We start from the raw sequence: 21,755 nt of genomic DNA, 5'->3' as shown, positions 1-21,755 counted from the left end.
TAGAGAAGTCTTAAATGGTTATTAGTATAAAAAAGAAAGAAAAAAGAATGATTGACACAGGAGTCCAAAATGGCAAAATGATCATTTTAGTTGAACGGAACCCTGAATAAAAGTAGCTTTTACAGTCACACTGCTGAAATTGAGCAATAGGTGGAAACAACACAAACCAATCTGTTTTATCTGAAGCAAGCTGCAAAAGCATGATCCATACAATACATGTTTCCTCAGAAACATTAGCATGGCATGCTCCAGTCAGTTCAGGATGCTTTAACAGTAGGTGATAGTGACATTCTGCTGAGGCAGCAATTAAAACCGCCTCTGTAATGTTGGATATTCACTTTGTTGGCTAGTCAACGAAACCATCAAACAATATGTACGGAGATGAACCTTATGTTCAGGCCCTGAAGTCACGGCGTTGGCCTGTAATGAAGGCAAACAGATAAAGTATACTGTTTGCCATGAGACAACCGATTTAAAACATATATCACATGTACTGTTCTGCTGATGAAAATGGCTTCTTCAGGATGGAAAATTAATCAATTTTGAATGCCCTGTGAGCAACTTGGCTAACAAATGTAAGGTCATCACTATATTGACTTGATGGGCTGAGAGCATGGTGGAGGCAAAGCCTACTTCTTTAAGCATGCGCCCTAAAGATCAAAATCAGCACTCCCTGCTGGCTCTATGAACCCCCAGTCTTTTCTGTCAGTGTTGTCCACCCCCAGGGTAACCCACAGTTCACATGAGTCTTCTCCCTGTTTGCTGTTCTTCTGTTTTGTTCGGTTTCCGACTGAATGCTGATTCACACCCCAGTTTCAACTTCTCCTCTTCCTGATAATGACAAGAATCACTGTCATTATTACAATCGCATGGCCAGGAGTAGGATGACAGCTCACAGCTGTCCGTGGCTTAATGAGGGACCAGACGCAATAAGTGGCCAGTATAACTTTTTGTTTTGTTTTTTAAGTTAGCCAGTGTTGGTGTGCATGGTGTGTACAAGCATGTGTAAAGCAGAACTAGATCTATGCTAATTACTTGCTTAGTTTGCATTTTCCCCATACTAGAGACTTAAGATTCCCCAAGCACCAAACTGAGATAAACGGGGATAGCAGGACAGTCTTAAATTAAATAATTAATGGACTGTCTGGAGAGTGTGTATTCTATAAGTGTAAAAAAATGTGAGCAATATGAAGCCCTTCAAGATTGTAAGTGTGATTAAGCTTTGTTCTGCTTAACATGAATATGAAGTAGGTGTCTGCTAAATTATGTCAGAAGAGCTCTTGAGTAAATGGAGTGAGTCAGTGTGTGAGGTCACTGGTAGCACATTCATCTAGTCAGAAAAATCCCACCTAAGGTGTGATGCTACTATGCTAGCTCAGAGAAACAGGCAGGTAGACATTCCCTTGGCCATTAGACCGAAACAAAACATTAACACAAGGCTTTTGAGAGATTACATTGCAGCTCATGCAGACGTTAGGCAACTGACAAAAGGAAGAAAAAGAGAGGGAAAGCTGTGGTTAGCCTGCACACAGAGATCAACATTTCTAAACTAGACATCAACAAGCAAGAAAAGAAGCAAAGGATTGGACATAAGAATGGCTGAGACGTACCTATACTCAAATAGGTCAGACAGAGTATCACACACACAAATCCATTTGTCACAGCCTGTTCATTCAAAACTTCACACACATTCGCTAAGGAAAAATGCATGGGCGACACGTGCACTCACTCACACACACACACACACACACACACACACACACACACACACACACACACACACACACACACACACTGTATGAACACACTGGTCATGTATACACATATTTGATTGGTGGCCAATGTCTGTCTGTCTGTCTGTCTAGCTCTGAGGAAAACAGTGAGGAAAAGTGTAACACAATATGTGTCATTGTGCTGTACAGTGTATTTGTCCTGTATGTTTTAAAGGTCAACACACTCAGACACTAAGCAACAGCGTGATAGCGTGTTTGCTGTTATAGTATGTGTACGGGAGGTTAGCTAAGTTCATAGGCTACTCTAAGTGTTCACTAATAGTGGCTGGGTCTCGCTTTCGGGGTGCTCACCCTCAGGGGGGGGCAGGTGGTACACCACGCAGAGAGAGGAGTACACGCAGCCAACGAATGACATCAGGCTTGAAAAGTACATCACTCCCTGGGCCCCACCCACCAGTGAGGTCAGAGGTCCCATCGCCACAGAGACCAGGATCTGAGCCAGGAAGTACTGGCAGCTAAGCAGAGAGATGTCCACCCCCATCCCTCGTTTGGTCCCTTCCTCTGATGAGCCACAAAACTGAGAAAAATAATCAGATGAATCAGTTATTTGTTTAATGTATGAAAATACATACACTTTATATATAAGAAGTGGATGTAGCCTCTTGGTTTAAGATGATGACAATGCAAAATGTCTTAAACCTGCATTCGTTTTAAGAGCAAGGAGAGGGAACTGTGTTTGCAAAAATAATTCAGTGCATGATGACAAAATTACTCTTTTTTTCCTCAGCTAATTTATCGCCTCAGTACACATTTTTCTAATAACTTTATGGTCTCAATAGCAAGTTTCAAGTTATCTTCATTTCACATGGCAGCAATTTTCTTTGGAGGTATACTCAGGGTGAGGAACTCAGATTATGTGATAACGTTATTCTGCTGTGTTCCAGTTTGTGAGTCTTGAAAATGTAGAAGCTGAGAATCATTAATATCTCATTAATATCTTCTTGACTAATGCTCGAACTTAAAGACAATGAACAGTGAAAATCAAGAGGGAAATCTGGCCAAATTTGTAACTTAAACCAACACATTAGACAGCTGCTAACATTAGCATCCAACATCTTTGTATCTTACATTATGTAAGCTGTGAAGTAAAATTTAACATTTGAATCTAATGTTAGCCAGGCATTTGCACCTAGGAGAACATTTTCAGACAACATGGAGAATCTAGAGGGAAATCTGGGCATATTTGAAGTTAAAACAACACATTTGATTACCAATAAGATGCAAAAAGGCAACAGCTAACGTCAGCATTTAATCACTTCATACTCTACGTTAGCTTTGAAGTAAGTTTCAATCTTTTAGTGTTATATTAGCTAGGAATTTATACCTATCCTATTGCAGTGTGTTAACACTTACTAACCACAGTATAAGCTTTGTGGCACTTCCTGGCTAACGGTATTATAATTTGTTAGGCGGCTGATAGGTAACTTTAACAGTAGTTGTACTAATTGATTATTAAGAAGGTTTGTTTTTCAGATGAAATATGGCCAGTTCCCACACTAGATTTCCACTGTTCATTCTTTTCAGTTGCTGATGAAATGATAACACTTACGGATACTCTTGATTTATTTGATTTACGACCTGGATCACAGCAGTTTGACATTATAACAGCATGTGAGCTTCCCCTACCTGAGGATGGCGTCAGAGGAAATTGGCTGCTGTTGAAAACATGGTAATGCAGTGTGATTACCATGGTAGAGTAAAGATAATTACAAGGCAGCGTTTGCTTTAGGGCTGTGCAGCCCATGAGTGACGGATTGCCATCACTCAAACCTGTCAACTACGACAGAGTTTAAGCTACGGGTATTTTTCCTGGTGACCAGACATCAGTATGCAGAAATCTCGAACTCAAGGCATAAAAAAATTGTAGTTTACAAACCAATCAATGAAGACACAGTGCTACCTCCACTTATTAAGTACAGTCTTGTGTGTAAAGGTATACTTCAACATTTTTGGTAAATGCCCAATTTGCTTCATATATAAACTATACTGACTGTTTTCGACTACAGAGGCATCTGTCTAATTTAGCAAAAACACTTCAAAATCGGATACCTGCTAGAAAACTTACATTTGAAATCATTTTATAAATGTTTTTTGTTGAAAATCCAACTAACAGAGTTTGAGAAAGACTACAAACTTTGAAAAAACTTGCCTGCTATTCAAAGTACATTTGTTTCAACACCTCTAAAGCTCGTAAAATAGTTTGGCATATAAGCCCTTTAAAGCCACAAAGTATTTATTTTTTTACTTCTCTTAACAATATGAATAAACTTGAGATAACTTGCTCATTAGAGGAAGTAAGAGGTGGTGATTTTGTGGATTGTGTTAACCTGTGCCAGTCTCTTTGCAAAGGTATCCAGCTGTTGGCCGGGGCTTCAAATTTAGTGTGCAGACGTTGGATTTGGGATCAATCCTTAATCTAACTTTTAAGAAAAAAAAACAATTTCCCAAAATGTTTCTCTATTAATTTTTGTTATTCCTGGTAAAATATAATTTAGAAAAAGACTGCAGATATAAAAACGTGCATATCTAGGTACTCACCTGAGGGCTCTGGTAGTATTCACACAGCAGAGAGTAAGGCAGCGTGCATAGAGAGGAGAAGAGCACCCCGTAGGTGACACACAGAGAAAGTACCACATAGAGGTTGGTGGATAGTGTTGTTAGGCCTGTCCCCAAACCAAATGCCAGGTAGGCAAAAAAATACAGTGTGCGAAGAGAGAAACGCTCCTCAAGTTTCTCCAATATGGCTGGAGGAAGAGGAAGAAACCCCAAGAGAAACAAAGGAAACAGATGAGAAGCTTGCCAAAATTCAGAAGGCAAATTCTTTGTGAAATGACTCCGCCCTGACCAGAGCATTTTCAAATACATTGTGATTATGATTGTAGCTTACCTGAGTAGAAAGCAGCACTAAATGCATAGATGCACATGCCCCAGCAGCCCATGCTAACACCAGCATTGTAGCGTTCATAAGCCTCAGAGTCGTGGGGTGCCTTGGGGTCTCCTTCAAACACAACTTCCCCCATGAAGTCAGTGTAGAAGAGCAGCATTCCTTCAAAGGACAGCCAGCCTATAAAGTAACAATACGCACATCATTAACTACCAAATACCTTATAATACTGTTTTAAAGGTGTTGCAAGATTTTTGTCGCAGAGCAAATGTACATACGGATTAATCTCACCCAAAAAGTGATTTGTGCATAAACTCCGCAGAGAGGGCGGCATCCTGTAGATGGCTATACACAGAAGCTTTAATGACATTTGGCATTCTCCTGTCTCCACACTCTCACTCAGATCACTCTCATATCGCACCCCATTCAGCAGAATGTTTGCAACCTTCATTAGGGGGAAAAAAAGACATTGTGTTCAAACATACTGTGGTTGATACTAGTAAACACATTTAGAAATTTCCTGAAAAAGGGTCCGACCTGCTGCCTGAAGGTCACTGTTCTCCTCTGTCCATCCTCAGAGGCAACAAGCTGACTTGCCATGGAATCCTCTATCAGTGCAAGGCTCTGGGGTCGCTTTAGGATACCAGAAGAAGAGCGCCGATGTGACCCTGAAAAGGATTGAACTCCAGATGTGACCTGAGATGCTTCAATGGATTGTGCATCTCCCTTAGGCAGTAGCTCTTCTGGATCTTGAGCTTCCCCTGATTGATGAGACACCACATCGGCCAGGGTCTGTCCTGCAGAATGACTCCCTGACCCCTGTGTAGACTCGTGGGGAGGAGGGGAATCACCTGGAGGCAGGGGAACAGTGGTCGAGTTGGAGGCTAGGCCCTGTGGTGTTTGTGGGCCTGTGTAGCAGTTTATGAGAACACTGTCTATATAGGAGGTTCCTAATGATGAGGCAAACTCGTTGATGCCATTGATCGAGCTGTCCCTGCTTATAAAGCTGCCATATTTTGGAGTGAGGGGGCTCAGGGGCGATATTGGGCTTGTGAGGCCAGCACAAAGGCGTGCACTGGCACTGCAAGAATGGCCCATGGGGTCAGTGTTACATGAATTGGAGAAATCATAGTTGTAAAGACCTTCCTCATCGTCATCATCAAGTCCAAAACCTGGAGGAACAGGAGGAGATGGAGGAAGCGGGAGGTTGGGGCTTTTTAGATGAGCTTTGCTGGAGTTCTTGTTTGGGTGGCTCATTGGTAGGGGCCTTTCAGGGATACTGAACAGAGTCATGACTGTGGCAAATACCAAAGTGACACTCGTGAACATAAATATGACCCGCAGTTGACCTCCGACTGACTGTCCAAATTTTGTCTGGTCCCAGTTGATGCCACCCACAATATAGCCAAATCCACCTCCCAATCCTGTAGTGAAACAAACAAAAGTGCCTTTCTGAATGAGTGAAACTGTCATAAAGCTTAATTTCAGATCCGCACCTGTTCTCTTACCTGCCAACAGCGCATGTATGTTCAGCCCCCGATCTTGGTCTTCTGGGCAGCACACATCCATCATGTAGGCATGGCTTGGGTTGTCAGCTGAATCAGCACTGAAGTCCATCAGTACCACACCACAAATTGTCAGAAAAATTCCCCACCTGTGATTTGATGCTGTGTCAGCCATCGCAACTCCAATGTCCCGCCCATTCAGCACCAAGGTCAGACCGACTAAAGCGCCTTCAGAGATAAGCAGCAGAGTTTTCTAATGTTAAAACAGGAGTTAAACAGACATGCTTCTAAGTGTTAAAAAAAACATACAGAAAATCACAAGTGCTGACAAGAGATGGACAGACTGTGAAATATACAGATATTCATCATAACAATTTAGCCTAATGCAGATTCCAATACAATGTTTTTTCATGACCTCTTTGGAATTCTTTTTGTCGTCTTTTAAATTAGCTTTTTGATTGGGTGTATATGTCCCTCCTCTTGAAATGTCACTAGAATATGTCTCACAAACTGCATGTTGATTATCTTTCTCACAGACAGTGTAAAGACTTCCAAACTGCAGACATTTTTCTCCTATTACACAATGAAAACAAATCAGTTTGTCCTACAAGCAACTTCTTCTGCCCAAAGAAAAACCTCTTCTCTGAATCAGTAGTTATGCTAACTAGCCAGTATTGAATTGGCACCACAGTTCACATCAGACTGACAGCTAACATCAGTGCATGCCACATTATAAGTTGATAGCACGATATTTGTCAACAGCTGATGTTTCAGCCGATACAAGTCAAGTTGTGGAACTATTTGCGTTGGCAAATCAAAATTAATGATTTATTCAAAAATAATAATGATCTGTTGTTGCGTATTACAGTTTACTATTATGAGATCTGTAGTATAAAAGCAATATCACACTCAAGGGTTGTGCTGTTGTACTGAATAGCAACATGGCTGTCACCCTGTGGCCTTGTGCTATCTTTGTTGCATCATGTTTGCCATCCTATTTAAGTTGTCTATGAAAGTGGCAGGCAGATACAAAGTTACACCACGTAATGTATCTAAGTACAAACTGATAGCATCCATTTCTTACCTATAGCCAAAGCTAAAATAAAGGGTCTCCTTCGCCCAAACCGGGATGTACAAGTATCACTCCACGCTCCAATGAGAGGCTGAACGAGAAATCCTGAAAGCCAAAGACAGGAGTCAACATTAATACTCAATGAAGCTAGACCTTTACACAACATTGCTACTCAAATCTTACCATACGATTCACTTACCCAGTATAGGACTTATAAACCACACCAAGCTGTAGAACTGATCAGGCAAGCCCATCTGTAGGAGCACAGGGGTAACATAAGCCGTCTCCATGGCATAGCTAAACTCAATACCAAACAGTATGCTGCCATTGAAGAGCAACTCTCCGAAGGTGCGTCTTGGGGGAAGCTCACTAAGGTCCAGCTGGTCCAGGGGACAGGGTGTATTTGGTGGGGGAGGTGGTGAAGGTCTTATTTGCTTCTGACGCTTTGGCTGTCTCTGAAAGTTGTTGGCTCGGTGACTGAGGTGCCGAATACTGGACGTTGGGAAGCTAGCAGTTTTGGGTAGTGAGTTCCTCCAGGATCTTTCCTGAGATGTAGATGACCCCTCCCCTGAACTGTAGAGAAGGGGGTCACTGGGGGTACCCATACCCGGAGATGACATCTCTCTCAAGCCAGCTTACACTGCAGAAAAAGAAAGGGTGAAACATGCTTAAACCTGTTTTTCATGTGTTAGAAGTGTTCCAAGATCATCTCAATGAAACATGGTAGTCATGTGAGTAACTTAATGATTACGTTGTGTTACTAAGAGGACACTGCAGTGATCGGCAGTGATGGGCACGACGCACTGCAACCAATGCGCATGTTAGTGTTGTGCGCAAAGCCCATGTGCTCGGCGTGGCTGACTACAGCAGTGTGGGATGCGGCATCGCTCTCATGAATGCTGTTTCCATTTTAATTTTTTATGGAGGATGCTCAAATCGGACACAATGGGGCCTCGGGATGTGGTGGTGATGATGGCTTTCGATATTGACAAGGACAATGTATCAATGTCGTTCAAATTTAGACGTTACATTTGACCGAAATAGCTCCTTCATGCAGCCAAATAGACAATCGATTGCTTTTGTAAAAGTCTAATCGACATATCATGCTTATTTTCGGTATTTTCCCTTAATTTATATTCTGATTTTTCAAGGTGAAGACCACACAATCGACTTAAGGCGATGAAGGCGTGCAAACTGAAACGTGAAATATGATAATTACCTTATCGCTGATGCTCGTCATTTATTGCGGCAAACTGTGATGGTAAACTGACCGAGTGTTATAATTCATTTGTATAAATATAAACGGTGAATGTATTACTCGAGTCATGATTGTTGTTTAGTTTTTCCTTTCCTGCAGTCATCCCCCCGCTCTCTCCTCCGTCCCTTCTCCTTCCCCCTCTTCTCCTACCCCCCTTCGCCTCTTCCTCCCGGTCTCTACCGTGACGTCACGCCCCACCCTGCAACATCAGCACCGCGGTCTGTTGCCTATAGGCCCACCTACATGCACTGTACATCCTCTACTCCAATACAAAAACAGTATTCTTGAGGTCAGAGATGCACTTAAGAGGACAATAGTCAGCCAATGGTTTGTAAAGCCACTTGCTCACAGTTCACTGTACTCATGAGTGTAAATGTTATTAACTGTAGTTACCTGCTTACTGCTTATTCTTCTGGTCTTATAATCTATGTATTTTGTCTTCGTTGTTTTTTGTCTTTTTTGTCTCTTATTCGTTTTAATTGTACTCTCGACGTCATTGTAAATGAGGGCTTGCCCTCGATGATTTCTCGAGAATAAATAAAGGTAAAATGAAATAAAGCGACTATTAATATTGTTTAAAACGTAGTCAGTGGCTGCACCGAACACTCTTTCAAACACCTTTTTAGAGCCCCTTAACTAAGCTGGTCAATGTAAACTAATGTTCTGCTTTGACCACAGACGATGTCGAGAAAGAAGACATGTTGGTTTAATTAAAAGCCTATCATATAAGAAATGAAGACATTTAAATGATGACACTGGAGACTGTAAGGTTTTTTTCTTCTAGTGTCTTGTTGCTGTGTTAAAAGATGTTGGTGATGTGTGTTTTTTGCAATATACCTATAATGTCAATTCAGATCATTTACTCAATCAGAGAAAGTGAAAACTGGTGTGCACATGGGTTATAAGCAGTTTGAGACAGCACAGTATGGACCGAGGGTCCTATTGAATCTTTTTTCACAGCAGACTTTTAGACTTGTCACAGCAGGAAAAATGTAAACCAATATGGGTGGCTCAGTTTTCCAGTGAAAACGTTTACCAGTAGATTAATACAATGTTCAAGTAGAGGTCTATACAGGTATGCAATTATAGGTATATGAGAAAGTTTATTACATATACTGTACATTGGTCACATGAAAAACAGATTTATTTAAGGTAACTGCAGAAAATAGATTCATCATATATTTTTATTCTAATAAGAATTTGAATACAACATTGTATACACTTGAGGCTGCATGAGGGCATGGAAACAACCTGTTTCTATTCATTTTCACAAACCACAGCTTTTGTGTTTCTGAAACTGAAAATTTCTGTTTTTACACTCTGTAAGTCATGCAACACACACATAGGCTGAAATATACACACATGCACAAACAGGATCCTATGGACATGCACTAATGGAGAGATGTCAGCGTGATGGACCTGCCCACAGCGGGCGCTGATGGTGGGGAGGGGGTTTTGGTGCCTTGCTCAACGGCACCTCGGCAGTGCTCAGGAAGTGATCTGGCACCTCTCCAGCTACCAGATCAACTTCTATATTTGGTCCGCACCGGGGCTTAAACCGGCAACCCTCCGGTTCCCAACCCAAGTCCCTACAGACTGAGCTACTGCCGCCCTAGGCCTATGGGCTATATTATTGATCCTATATACATGATGGATAAAACATATAATGTCTCTAAATCTAAACTGCAGGAAAATTGCTATTATCATGGCTTACATTTCTGTTTTATTTTCTCTTTTTATTTTATTTTAATTTGTAAAGCACTAACCCTGTTTTGAAAAGTACTGTATTACATACAATAATAGTGTATAATTTTTTTATTTCATTTTTCTTTTACGAAAGTACAATGGTTGGATACACTTCAACCCCTTGCTGCCAAACAGAATAAGGAGGGTTTTCCAGGAGTTCAGAAAAAACAGACAAATTGGACTAAGCAAACAGCTTGGCCTATAAGAAGCAAATCAAAGCGACCTATGAAAGCAAACAAAAGCATGGTAATAAATCACATTACCTTTGAGCCCTGCTGTTACACAACTTATGTAACTCTTATGCAATATAACGTTTTATCAAAACTTTATATTTCCTAATCTTCAGTCCTGAGTTCTTTTAAGGTGAACTTAATAATTTTTTAAGGTGCAGTATAAGTTAAAAAATTAAACTCATATGAATATTGAATCAAAAACAATGGTCAATTGTTTTAGTGAGGTCATTTACTACAGTCTATAGGTAAGGTGCACGTGCTTGAAGTGGCCCTTATTTTGCAAAGCCCCGCCTCCGTTCAAAATATCGGCGCTGTGATTGGCTCATTTTTCAGCACCAACAAAACCTGATTGCTCTCCGGCGTTCAGTGGGCGTATCAGGATATACTTGTTTTGCAACTTTTAGTGCGGTCTTTACTCAAACATCATATTTGTATAAGAACATATACCGTTGAATTTAACAGGTTAAAGTCAGTGCAGCTCCGTCGCTGAAAATGGCAAACGTCGACCTCGCCCAAGTTGGAAAGAATTTGTTGAAGAGTGGTGAAACTGGAGAGGTAACTAAAGAAATACATCTGGGTGACTGTTTAGCCAGAAGTCTGGATGCATATGTTTTACCTTTCCTATCTGTGTAGTACGAATTTGCTCTCGTCTGATACTACAACCTGCTGAGAGGTAGACGCATCCACCTTCAGAGTCGTGTGTTCCCTGCTGAGAGATAAACATTCTAGGCTATTTAACCTGCAATTACATCACAGCCTTGCTTTAAGTGCTGTTAAATGAAGTCTCCAGGGTGACATAAGGACGATCTGAAGGGAATACATGTGAATATATGTCGTAATATTGTTTTTTGGTTTTTTTTTACTATTTGATCACAGATAGCATTTACATTTTGGAACAAGTCTACCTGCAAGCATGTCCCATATGTTACCTGTCTTATGGTCTCATGGTGAGTTTTTCCTTTTAAGAATGTGGAGCTGCAGTCTCTGTGGCAGGACCAGCCGGTGGTCTTGTTCTTCCTGCGCAGGTTTGGCTGTCAGGTGTGTCGGTGGACGGCGTCAGAGGTCAGCAAACTGGAGCCGGAGTTGAGAGCCAGTGGTGTAGCCCTGGTAGGCGTTGGACCAGAAGAGTTTGGGTTGAAGGAGTTTAAGGAAGGAGGGCTTTTCAAAGGATGTAAGCTCTCTCTCACTCATCTAATGCAATTATGGGTATTTTCCGTTATTTGAGTTCACTTACATAATTCTCTGAACTGAACAATATGTACCGCTTTAACAATCATGAACCAAATTAAGGGAAAACAATCTTCACATAAGGCTTATTTACAAAAGTCTTTAATCGGATAAACAAAACCTATTGTTACCCTACAGCCTTAATTGGTAATTTCATTACTTTAACACAGAAAATTACCAAACTGCTTATAAACAACAGAAGACCAGCGTTTCCCAAAGTGTGATGTGTTTAATGGACTGTGTCTCAGAAAACAAACAAACAAACAAACAAACTTATCCAGTAAAATAGATTTTAGACAGTGCAGCTCAGATGCTGTCTTCTGGTCAAATAAGCCAGGTCTTCAATCAATCAATCAATCAACTTTTATTTGTATAGCGTCAACTCATAACAAGTCTTGGAATAATAATATCAGAAACCCTTATTTTTCTTTTTTTTTTTGTGAACTTTGGGAAGAAGTTAATTTATGTTACATTGGAAATAAAACACAAATGACAGATTATTTTCACAGAGCATAATCTCTGATGCACAGCCGTCAATTGTGACCTTTCACAAGGTTCTTTGTCATCCTTTTACAAATTAAAGTGTACTACAGAACAGTACTACAGGGTGTGAACGAATCAGACATGCTTACTGAAATCATCACTGGCATTGTCTTGTATTTTTATAAGAATGTAAATAATCCACAATCACCTTCTCTTCTAGCCCTTTATGTTGATGAACAAAAGAGAACCTACAAGGATTTGGGCTTTAAAAGGTGAGCACAGTAAATCCAAACAAATGAATTTTTTTGCTTTAAAATGAAGATACGTTGATTAATTTATTTTTCAAGGGACTTAATCTGCAATAAATCTTAGCAATATATATGCCGCTCTTTTGTTAATAGATGAATTGTTTTCATTTAATTAATTTTAAAGCAAGTGAGTCAGAATCATATTGAAATAAAGAAATCAAGAAATCCAAAATACCTGCCTTTATATGTTATATAAATGTCTAATTGAGAAACTGTGTCTTTTCAAACCCAGGTACACAGCCATTAGTGTGGTTCCTGCTGCTATGGGGAAGAGAGTGCGAGAAGCGGCTTCAAAGGTAGACAACTTCATGATTTTTCTTTGTTTTTTTTAAATGCTTTAATAAGTCATAAGAGCAGGGGGAGATGCACAATGACATTCTAAATTCTGACTTCATGTTTCCTCTACTGTTTGCAGGCCAAAGCTGCTGGCATCCAGGGAAACTTCTCAGGAGATCTGCTCCAGAGTGGAGGCATGCTCATTGTAGCTAAAGGTACAGTCTCCATACAATAGAAGATGATATTAGGATGGTTCTCTCTTTTGAAAGTGTATGTGTGAATGAAAAGAACAATAGCTCAAAACATATATACACCAGGGGGAGTCCAACATGTTAATGACCTTGCATTGGCATTAAAGGGGCTATATGTAACTTTCAAAAATACTGCGTTTGTAGTGATACCGCATGGTCGTTAGTCGAAATGCACCAGTAACCTGTTGCTCGCTCTCCCTCGCGTGCTCGTCATACGTGCTCGTACGTACACAAACGAGCATCATCATCGGCCGCGAAACACTGGATATTTACCGGCATAATGTTTACAGAGGAGGTAAGTGGTCATACACCTGTGAAAGTATGTGAAGGAGTCTGTGTGTCTGTATTCATTCTCCATCCTACAAACGACAGGCTCTGCAGGCTCTGGCTGAGAGCAGGAGTGTGTGATGAGTTTGTCCGTCTTTGAGAGCTCCTAGGATTGAAGTGTGTGGAAGTCGGCCTCTGGCTGTGGAGGTGAAGACCGGGAGTGTGTGATGAGTTTGTTCTGTTGATCTCTGTAAGCGGAGTGAGGAGGACGTTGAGAACGTGCATAAAATGTCACTTCCTGGAGCTTTTGCGGAAAATACGACCCGGGGAAACATTTTATACAGGCAACACAGATAGACAGTGAACATCTCTTCAACTCTTTCACATCAGTTAACCATTCGCTAATTAATGGGCGATAAAAAAGGATTTATACATATAGCCCCTTTAATAAGGCAGATGTTTGTCTGATCATTTGAATGGAAATAAAGTGCAGATTGCAGTTCATTCTCTAGAGGGCACTGCTGTATCACATTACTGAAGTGAAGCTTGAAGTTCACAGTAAGCTTTACAAAGTGTGCATTAAGTGACAGCATTTTGTAGTGTTTCTGACTCCTGTCACTCATACTCTATTATCTTTTCTAAAAAAAACATCTTCCTGGAAATGTGTATGCACAAAGTCAAAACACACCAAATTACAGAACTAAAAACTCAATCAACATTTTTAGGAGAGCTTTCCATAGACCCTCGAGTATCATATTATTTGCACTTGCAGGTGAGGCAAAGACTCATCTAAGAGATGTAAAAATGCACAGCATTTGGCCCATCCAAGAGATTTTTAAGCAGAGTTATTTTTGTGTGTGTGTGTGTGTGTGTGTAAACCTTCTGTCCAAACCTTAGAGTGAGGGAGGTGCACGCTCCGTTAGTTTGCAGGTACTGTCTTGTATGGTGTGGTTTGATTATATTGTTTGTTATGGAAGGAAATCGGCTTGAGAAGGTATATTTATAACCAGTGGCGAATGTGATTCTAGAGTCTTTCGGGGCCCTAGTCAAAAATTCACAGGGGGTCCCAACCAGCGTTCATCAACATGTTATTTGTTTATTTGTTAGAATATGAGTATAAGTATACCCGAGAGCTCAGCTATTCTTCCTGGGGTCCACAGTAAAAAACAACAGGAATATGAAGTATATGTTATAATCTTACACCAACAAAAAACAAAACAACATTTTAGCATATTTATATTTATATTTCCAAAGTACACATTAGTATCATTTTCAAAATGTAAATATAAAAAAACATAAACAATTTTCTAATTTTAAAATACAGGTAGGAAGAACAATAAAAACCAGAACAACAAACTTAGTTAAGTTGATTCAAGTCAAAAGATCTTTGAAATGTGGGCCTTACTGAAAAGGAGCCAGTGTTCACATTATTAGAATGTAAAATATTGAACAGTAAATTGTATTTATCTTCAAACAAAAAAGGTAATACAATGCATGTATACACCTCTCTTTATTGGGCTTGATGAAACATTAAAATTCAAAAACCATACTGATATCCTCATCAGCAAACTAACTTCCCTGTTAATTATTGGAAAAGTGTGATTGCTCCCTCAGTTCTAGATTATGGTGATTTCTTGTTAGACATGCTGCTGCTTCCACCTGTAAATCCCTAGACTCAGTTTCACTTCATAGACTCAAAACCGGAGATCCCCAGAGCACTCGTCATTGTATCCTGTATAAGAAAGTTGGCTGGTCTTCTCTGGCACAAAGGCATGATAAACACTTGTTGCTTTTTATTTATAAATCCCTTACATGGCATTCACCATCTTACATAAAATCCATGCTGAACTGGACCACTGGACCCTTCCAAACACGCTTCACTGACTGTCTAATGCTTCAAGTCCTGTGTATCCACCCTGATCTAAATCTGCCTTTAGGTTTTTGTGCCCCAAATATTGATTCAATATTTTATTTTACAACATGCTCTTAAGAACGACATTTCTCTTGGAGGAATCAGTCAGTTCTCAGTTAGCAGTCAAAGTCAATTATCTTTAATATTTTAATATCTTGACGTCTTTGTAAATGATGGAGACCGCAATGATTTTTTATCTTAAATAAATGTTGATGATTTTTAACCAAAGAACATTAAAAAAATAAATCTGTGATTTAAATGGATAAAGTTATCAAGTTTATAACTCAATGATTCCTCTCTTTAAAGGTGGAGAAAAGGTCCTGCTACACTTTGTCCAGGATTCACCAGGAGATTACGTACCACTGAAGGATATCGCCAAGGTGTTGGGTATCGCAGCTGAAGTAAAAGAAGGACAAAGGCCAGTGGTAAGTCCCCTCAGAGAAGACAGAAACCCCTACATGTTTACCTCCTCTTTTCATCACCCTTTTCGCTTTATTCCCCTCTTACACTTAACTTTTTTATTTAATTTAATTTATTATACAGGAAAAGATTAAAAGGAACATAACAAAGGTTACAGTTAAACGGGCCTGACTCAGTTCAAACTGGTTTACAGCAGGTTCCTGTTCTGCAGCAAACAAAAACAAAGATCAAATCAGACAAAAGACACAACCAACATCAGACTAAACAGCAACACAGGTACCCTGTCACTGAACGATTTAAAGTGTTGGATCAAATAGAAGGAAAAGGTATCACTGGGTTAACTAACGCACCAGGCTAATGTTCTTCCAGTAGGCTCTGATTTACGTCAGTAGCAACACACACACAGCCCCTTCAAAGACAATTTCACACTTATTACTCCATCTTCAGGGTCTGTTAGTGTCCGTGTCACAGCCCCCAAAACACGTTTTACTCGCGCAGTGGTCTCAGTCTGTAAATAATTGTGTTTTAAAAATGCTCAGCAAACACAAACAGAAAAGGTAGGAGAGACGGTACTCAACAAATACCTTGCAATTCCCCTGAGGCAAATTTGGATTTGGGATTTACATCTATATGTATAAAGTTTGACTCACTTTGGTGTCACCTGGAAACATACTGGGAATCTTTACCAAAATGTATGAAAGACTTCAATTTAACTTCAAAGAAATCAAGCTAATTCTGTATCTAGTAAATGAATAAAATACATGTATAAATGAAGTAAGTGATACATGATGTCACTAACTTCTATATTTGTCAAATCAATGAAAACTACTTGTTGCTAACATAGACTTGCAAGATATTAAAGTAACCATTTCATTTATATTCATAAAATATATACAGTATATATATGTATGTGTTTGTGTGGGTTTTTAAAGACTATTGTGCAGCGTTGTCATGCTGCTGATGTTATTAGTAGGGTGGTTAATTTGATTTTCCTTTATTTTAAGTTCAAGCGAGCCTTGCTGGAGCTGAAGGGCAAAAAAAAACAAATATCAAACTGATTTAATTTGGGCCAGAAAAATTATATTTCTTGAGAATAAAGGATTCATTTAAAGATTCCTAGGATTTCCACAAAAAACATTGCTTCTAATGCTTGTAAAAGAATCATGAGTTCCAGCCATGCAACTGTGGGCACAGAAACTAAAAACAGCTTATAAAACGTCTTAATCATCTTAAAACTGCTGCCTAACTGCACCGTTTAAACTCACTTTTACCATGTTATCATTTGTTTGTTTAACACTTTTAAAAACGTACCCACCTGGCTTCAGTACAAACAACTGGGATGTAACTATTGTGTTTGTTTCTAGCTGTGCTTTCCTAATTATGGAGAGACGGGGCTAGCTGTGTTCTCCTGTCAACACTCTTTATGCTATGCTAAGCTAGGCTAGCAAGCTGCTTGCTATTGTCATATATTTAACAGACAGAAAGTGTGAAAGTGTTTCTAACTTGTAATAAAATGTTAGTCTGGAACGAGAACAAGTTTCCAAGTCTTAAGACTATTCCTCAAAATGTAAAATGATTCCTTATCATTCAGAACATTCTGTGTTTTAAAGCTTAGTCGTGTGAATTAAAAAATGTTTTCTGTAAAGATTGCAAAGGGAAGCAACATCTTTAATAATTATTACATTGTTGGTGTGTTCATTTTTTTAGCTGTTCTTGAGAAGTCAGTGGAATCCCAGTTGATTATCACGGTGTTGGATTAGTTTTCATATAGGAAAGATGAGGACGTGAGGATTTGGATGTTCATTTTGAGAAGCTTTGGTGTCTTGATCATGAGGTTTAAAGTTCTGAACTTTTTGATTACTTTGGTGTAATTGGCAGAACCTTATAGACCTCAGGCAAAACCGTTTTTTTTTTCTCCCTAAAGAACAAGTTCGTATTTCAACAAATGGTGAACACCAAACAAATGCAAGAAGGCGAGTATAGAGCCCAGAGGGTCTCCAAACATTTACTGAGCTCTGCATGAGGAGCTTTGTAATGACACAACGTAAACACACAGTTTAAAAAGCTTTAGTATATGGATGAACCACATTGTTGATTCTGCTTGTGTGGTATCAAATTACAATTTAAAATGTGATTCCTGTTCTTAACAAAAAGCAGACAAATTCCTCATGGATCATTGCCGTGATATCTAGAGCCCAGACTAGCACTGTGGGTTTTATCCTGTGATCATCAGGGCTTTCAGCATGTCCATGATATCCAGCACATGGTCTTCAACGCGTTTGCCCTGCAGCTCTGTTGCTTACGTCCAACAAAATGCACCATGTCAGAGTTATTGCATCATATACAACTTGCTTCCCCATGAACTGTCTGAAGATCAAGAGAGCTGCGTCCAAAAAACACAGTGGATCTTGTCTTCTCAAAATGTGACAGAAAATGATTACGAGTCACAAGCTATCTGCCATGTTGATCGCACATATTGATGTGGAGGAAGCCCTGAAAGGCTTGAGGCTTTGAGTGAGGTCATAAGCCGATATACTTAACGATGCAGTGTCCTCTTCTTCAAACCGCTGTGGAACAGTGTTTTCTTTTGGTTTCTGTGTCTATAGGTCTTAAAATCTATTAAAAAAAAGTTTCCCCTGCAGAACAACATGTGTCTCTTCAGTCCGTTTCTAAAGCTCAATAAACCTATTTGTTCATCATGTCCTCATTCTGGATCCACCAAGTTTCACCTGATGATTTCAATTAAATTCAAAACCTTTATTTTAACTCCAAAGACACTGAGGTTTCCCTCCTTTACAGTGAAGTCAAGCTCACAGCATAAAAGCGGGGACTCAAATAAAAGCGAGTAGAAAATAAAAAAAATATATAATAATAAGAAAAATAAAGAAAGAATCACAACAACAACAACAAAGGACATAAATGCAGAAAAAAAGCAACACATTGACGCACAAGGGTCTGTTCCTATGGCCTTAAAGGCTTTGTATGAGGTACAACTGAATCCTTAAGGGTTTACCTAAGCTGATTACCTTGTGCATACTTTGTTTCATTAAGCATTGTCAAAGAAAGGAATGGGCAAATATGTTCAGTATTGTACAATCTCATTCCATGCACGTGGTCCATAGATTTTAAAAAAGATCTGTGAATTGGGGATAAATGGTTCCGTTCTCATTCAATCCACATTCTTGCATTTTTTGGCTAAAATATTCAACAGTTGTTTTCTAACATGTAAATTAAATGTCTCTAATAACATTTAATAATCAAATTTTCAGCATTACCGGTAATATGATTTGAGCTTGCAACATTTCATTCCAATAATAGTTTACCTGATTAATAGATTTGTCTGACATATGTCTGTAAGCAGTGAAACATGTCTGTCTCAGTTTCTCACAGACTAAGATGTGGTTACTGTTTTGTTCCCTAAGATTTTTTTTTGTTGAAACCCCCAAAAAATTAATTCAAATTGACCACTTGGAGAGCTAACATCAGTAACAGTAAAGGGGCATTTAATAGTCTCATTAATCACGTTTACAGTAAATTAAATACAAGCGTCATGTTCTTTCGGCTTTCTGAAACATATCGTCTGTTATAGATCATACTAAGAAGCGGTTCACATAAAATCTGTCAACCTCTTGGACTATCAAGTTCATAAAACCCTGCAGTGTGTGTTTTTTAGCCGTTTAGAAAGAAATCCTGGATCCATCCAGAACTTGAGGTTAAACGGCTCTGATTTGTTGCAGGTGAATTTTCTCTTTAGCCATTTACTTTAAGCAGGGCGTGAGGAGAAATTCATGTCGAGCTCAAAAGGAATAATCTTGTAACACCATCTTCCTCAAGCATTGCTCTCCATCACTCAGCAGCCATAAAATCAACAGGACAAAGCGCAGCAGATGGAAACAGTTAGTGTGTCATTACCCGTCTCTGCCCCCTGCAGATGGATTTGTTTTGAAACAGTGTTTTAGAGTTGTGATTGTTTGAAATATTTGTGTTTTGTGGCTTTTGAATCATTTCAGGGGAAGCCATGTCCCCCTCTGGAAAGTGAACTTACTCAACATTTTAAATTACACTCAGGTGCACTGGAGGCATTCACATTAACGATTAATAGCTCTTTTGAATCAATAAGGATTGAGGGAGATTAGCTGGATTCACAATGTACAGAGCAGGGAAATGTGCGTTATGTAGCTGGGTGGACAGCTTGATCGATAATCAAAGCTGCTATCTTTCCTGTCAGACGTTGTCTGTATTGGTTCACTTTTTTCAATTGACTGTCATTTATCCAAATGCATCTTTAAAAAATCATTATTTCGTCATTACTGATGTTTAACATTTGTACTTTTTCCTACAGTGCAATGATGACATCTGTACTCGATGAAGACTGAGCTGCCTATCAGACACACCGGCAGGCTGACATGGAAATGAAAGAAGCCGAGTAACACCAAGTGAACTTGCTGAACATGAATGTCTGCCAAAATTCTTAACTGCTTGAAATTCCTTTTTGACGTTTTAATATTTTATTATTTTATTATATAATGGGAAAGCTTCAGTGACACTCCTTTATAAGCTTTACCTTTTCATTAAAATACATTTTAAAATTACATCATGATCACAACAATTATAATTTTTATTCATTGTTTTTATTTATTTGCATCTTTTGCATCAGTCTATAATAGAAAAAAATATTTCTGTGTGTGGTTGTTATAAAGATCTTAAAATCCAAATCAGTTTGTGAGCAGTTCAGTGCAAACAGAGGAATATGATAAATTTAAGGTCATATCAAACACTTTGACACAAACTGCCCTCAGATATGTGCAAAAATATTCACAAACTACACTCCATAGACCTCTCTTAAGGCGCTGTCAAAGCAGTACATGTTGTCATTGAAGTGGGTTTTTTTAAACCCCCTTCTTCATACATTCACTTTATATTCTATTCATTATTTCAGTAAAATTACAAAGGATTGTAGGCACCAGAGGAAAAAAAGTGGATCAACTATATTAGAAGGATTCATGATGTGAGAACCATGAATTGTAATTGTAGCCAGAAATTTAAATATAGGGATGTAATCTAAAAATCATAATTAAGATGGTGTAGTCCTACCTCACGCATGCATTAATTGTTAAATAGATTTTTTCTGAACTAAAATGTGAATAAAGTAAATTATAGATATAGAAGCATTCTTGTCTTGTATCTTTTTGCCTTTGCAAAGATGATAATGCACAAAACTGTCAGGTTTTTATACACACATGTTCATGCAAAGGAGAGACTTGAGATGATACCAGTAGAACCAGTAGAGACAGTCACTTTAATGGCAATCTACATAGTTACATAGCAGCAGGAACATTCATAAAACATCTTTAACATCTTAATTCTTGCAAAGCAACAATGACATGTCTTAAATATTCATGTAGATAAATAAAATCCTCTGATGGGTATACACATAAACATGTTTATATAGTACAAAAATGTATTTATTCTTGGCTTCGGAATTTCTAAACCACACAACTTCAGCCGATGTGAAGCTAGAACTAAGGCAAGATATATCAGCTCTCTTATTTAATATATAATAATGACTATTTATATGTAAATACTGCAGTATAGAACACCTAGTATCTACAATAAAACGTTCTATTTAACCTTCCCATTCTTGTTCAGCTAACAGTTTCTACTATATATATATATTTTTAAACTTTGAATAAAACCGGACAAAATAAACAATAGTCCGAGCTTCAGCTGTTGCCCTTCAAACAGCAGCCTTTTCTTTGCACTGTAGCTTATGATTCCTCCTCCAGCATCTCTTTGAACCAGACATGATACATGTGCCTTCTTGTTCAAAATAAAAGGCTTTGACATTTCACGAGATACACTTGTTCTCTTTCCTGGAAAGAACAAGATCAAAGGACTGTTTCCACCGTCATGCGTGCCTGATAAATAAGAAGCTCAAAGAAAGTTAGCTAAGATTAGCACAAAGACTTTGTGTCTTTCCAAACAAAATCCAAAAGATGATGGTCTGTGAAAACCATGAGCTAATAGTGCCGAGGATCAGTGAAAACTGGTTTGATCTGCCTGACCTGATTAATCAAAACTGTTTGATCTAATAAAGGGAGGTTTAAGCCAAGGTGATGC

General features: G+C 38.9%; 2 protein-coding genes across 4 annotated transcripts; one reads left to right on the top strand and one right to left on the bottom strand.

Annotated features, from left to right (window-relative positions):
* Positions 1-70: 70 nt before the first annotated feature.
* slc45a1 (solute carrier family 45 member 1) lies at positions 71-8,658 on the bottom strand. Of its 3 annotated transcripts, none has more exons than XM_061043118.1 (10): positions 8,474-8,658; positions 7,454-7,894; positions 7,267-7,359; positions 6,186-6,410; positions 5,215-6,101; positions 4,969-5,122; positions 4,681-4,857; positions 4,332-4,537; positions 2,188-2,310; positions 71-831 (listed from the first exon to the last, which is right to left on the bottom strand). In XM_061043118.1, exons 2-10 carry the CDS (start codon positions 7,872-7,874, stop codon positions 739-741), a joined length of 2,379 nt encoding a protein of 792 aa, XP_060899101.1. In that variant the 5' UTR covers positions 7,875-7,894; positions 8,474-8,658; the 3' UTR covers positions 71-738. The 3 variants fall into 3 exon arrangements, with proteins under 3 accessions (XP_060899101.1, XP_060899100.1, XP_060899099.1); XM_061043117.1 differs by having other exon boundaries at positions 2,085-2,310; positions 8,474-8,657; XM_061043116.1 differs by lacking the exon at positions 71-831 and having other exon boundaries at positions 1,778-2,310.
* A 2,203-nt stretch (positions 8,659-10,861) lies between these two features.
* Positions 10,862-20,321, top strand: prxl2b (peroxiredoxin like 2B). Its single transcript, XM_061043115.1, has 7 exons — positions 10,862-11,046; positions 11,458-11,662; positions 12,422-12,473; positions 12,742-12,805; positions 12,925-13,000; positions 15,522-15,640; positions 19,978-20,321. Exons 1-7 carry the CDS (start codon positions 10,984-10,986, stop codon positions 20,002-20,004), a joined length of 606 nt encoding a protein of 201 aa, XP_060899098.1. The 5' UTR covers positions 10,862-10,983; the 3' UTR covers positions 20,005-20,321.
* Positions 20,322-21,755: the final 1,434 nt, after the last annotated feature.

Source organism: Labrus mixtus, chromosome 7, assembly GCF_963584025.1.
Source record: "Labrus mixtus chromosome 7, fLabMix1.1, whole genome shotgun sequence".
NCBI lineage: Eukaryota > Metazoa > Chordata > Actinopteri > Labriformes > Labridae > Labrus > Labrus mixtus.
This window is presented reverse-complemented; position numbering and strand designations above follow the sequence as displayed.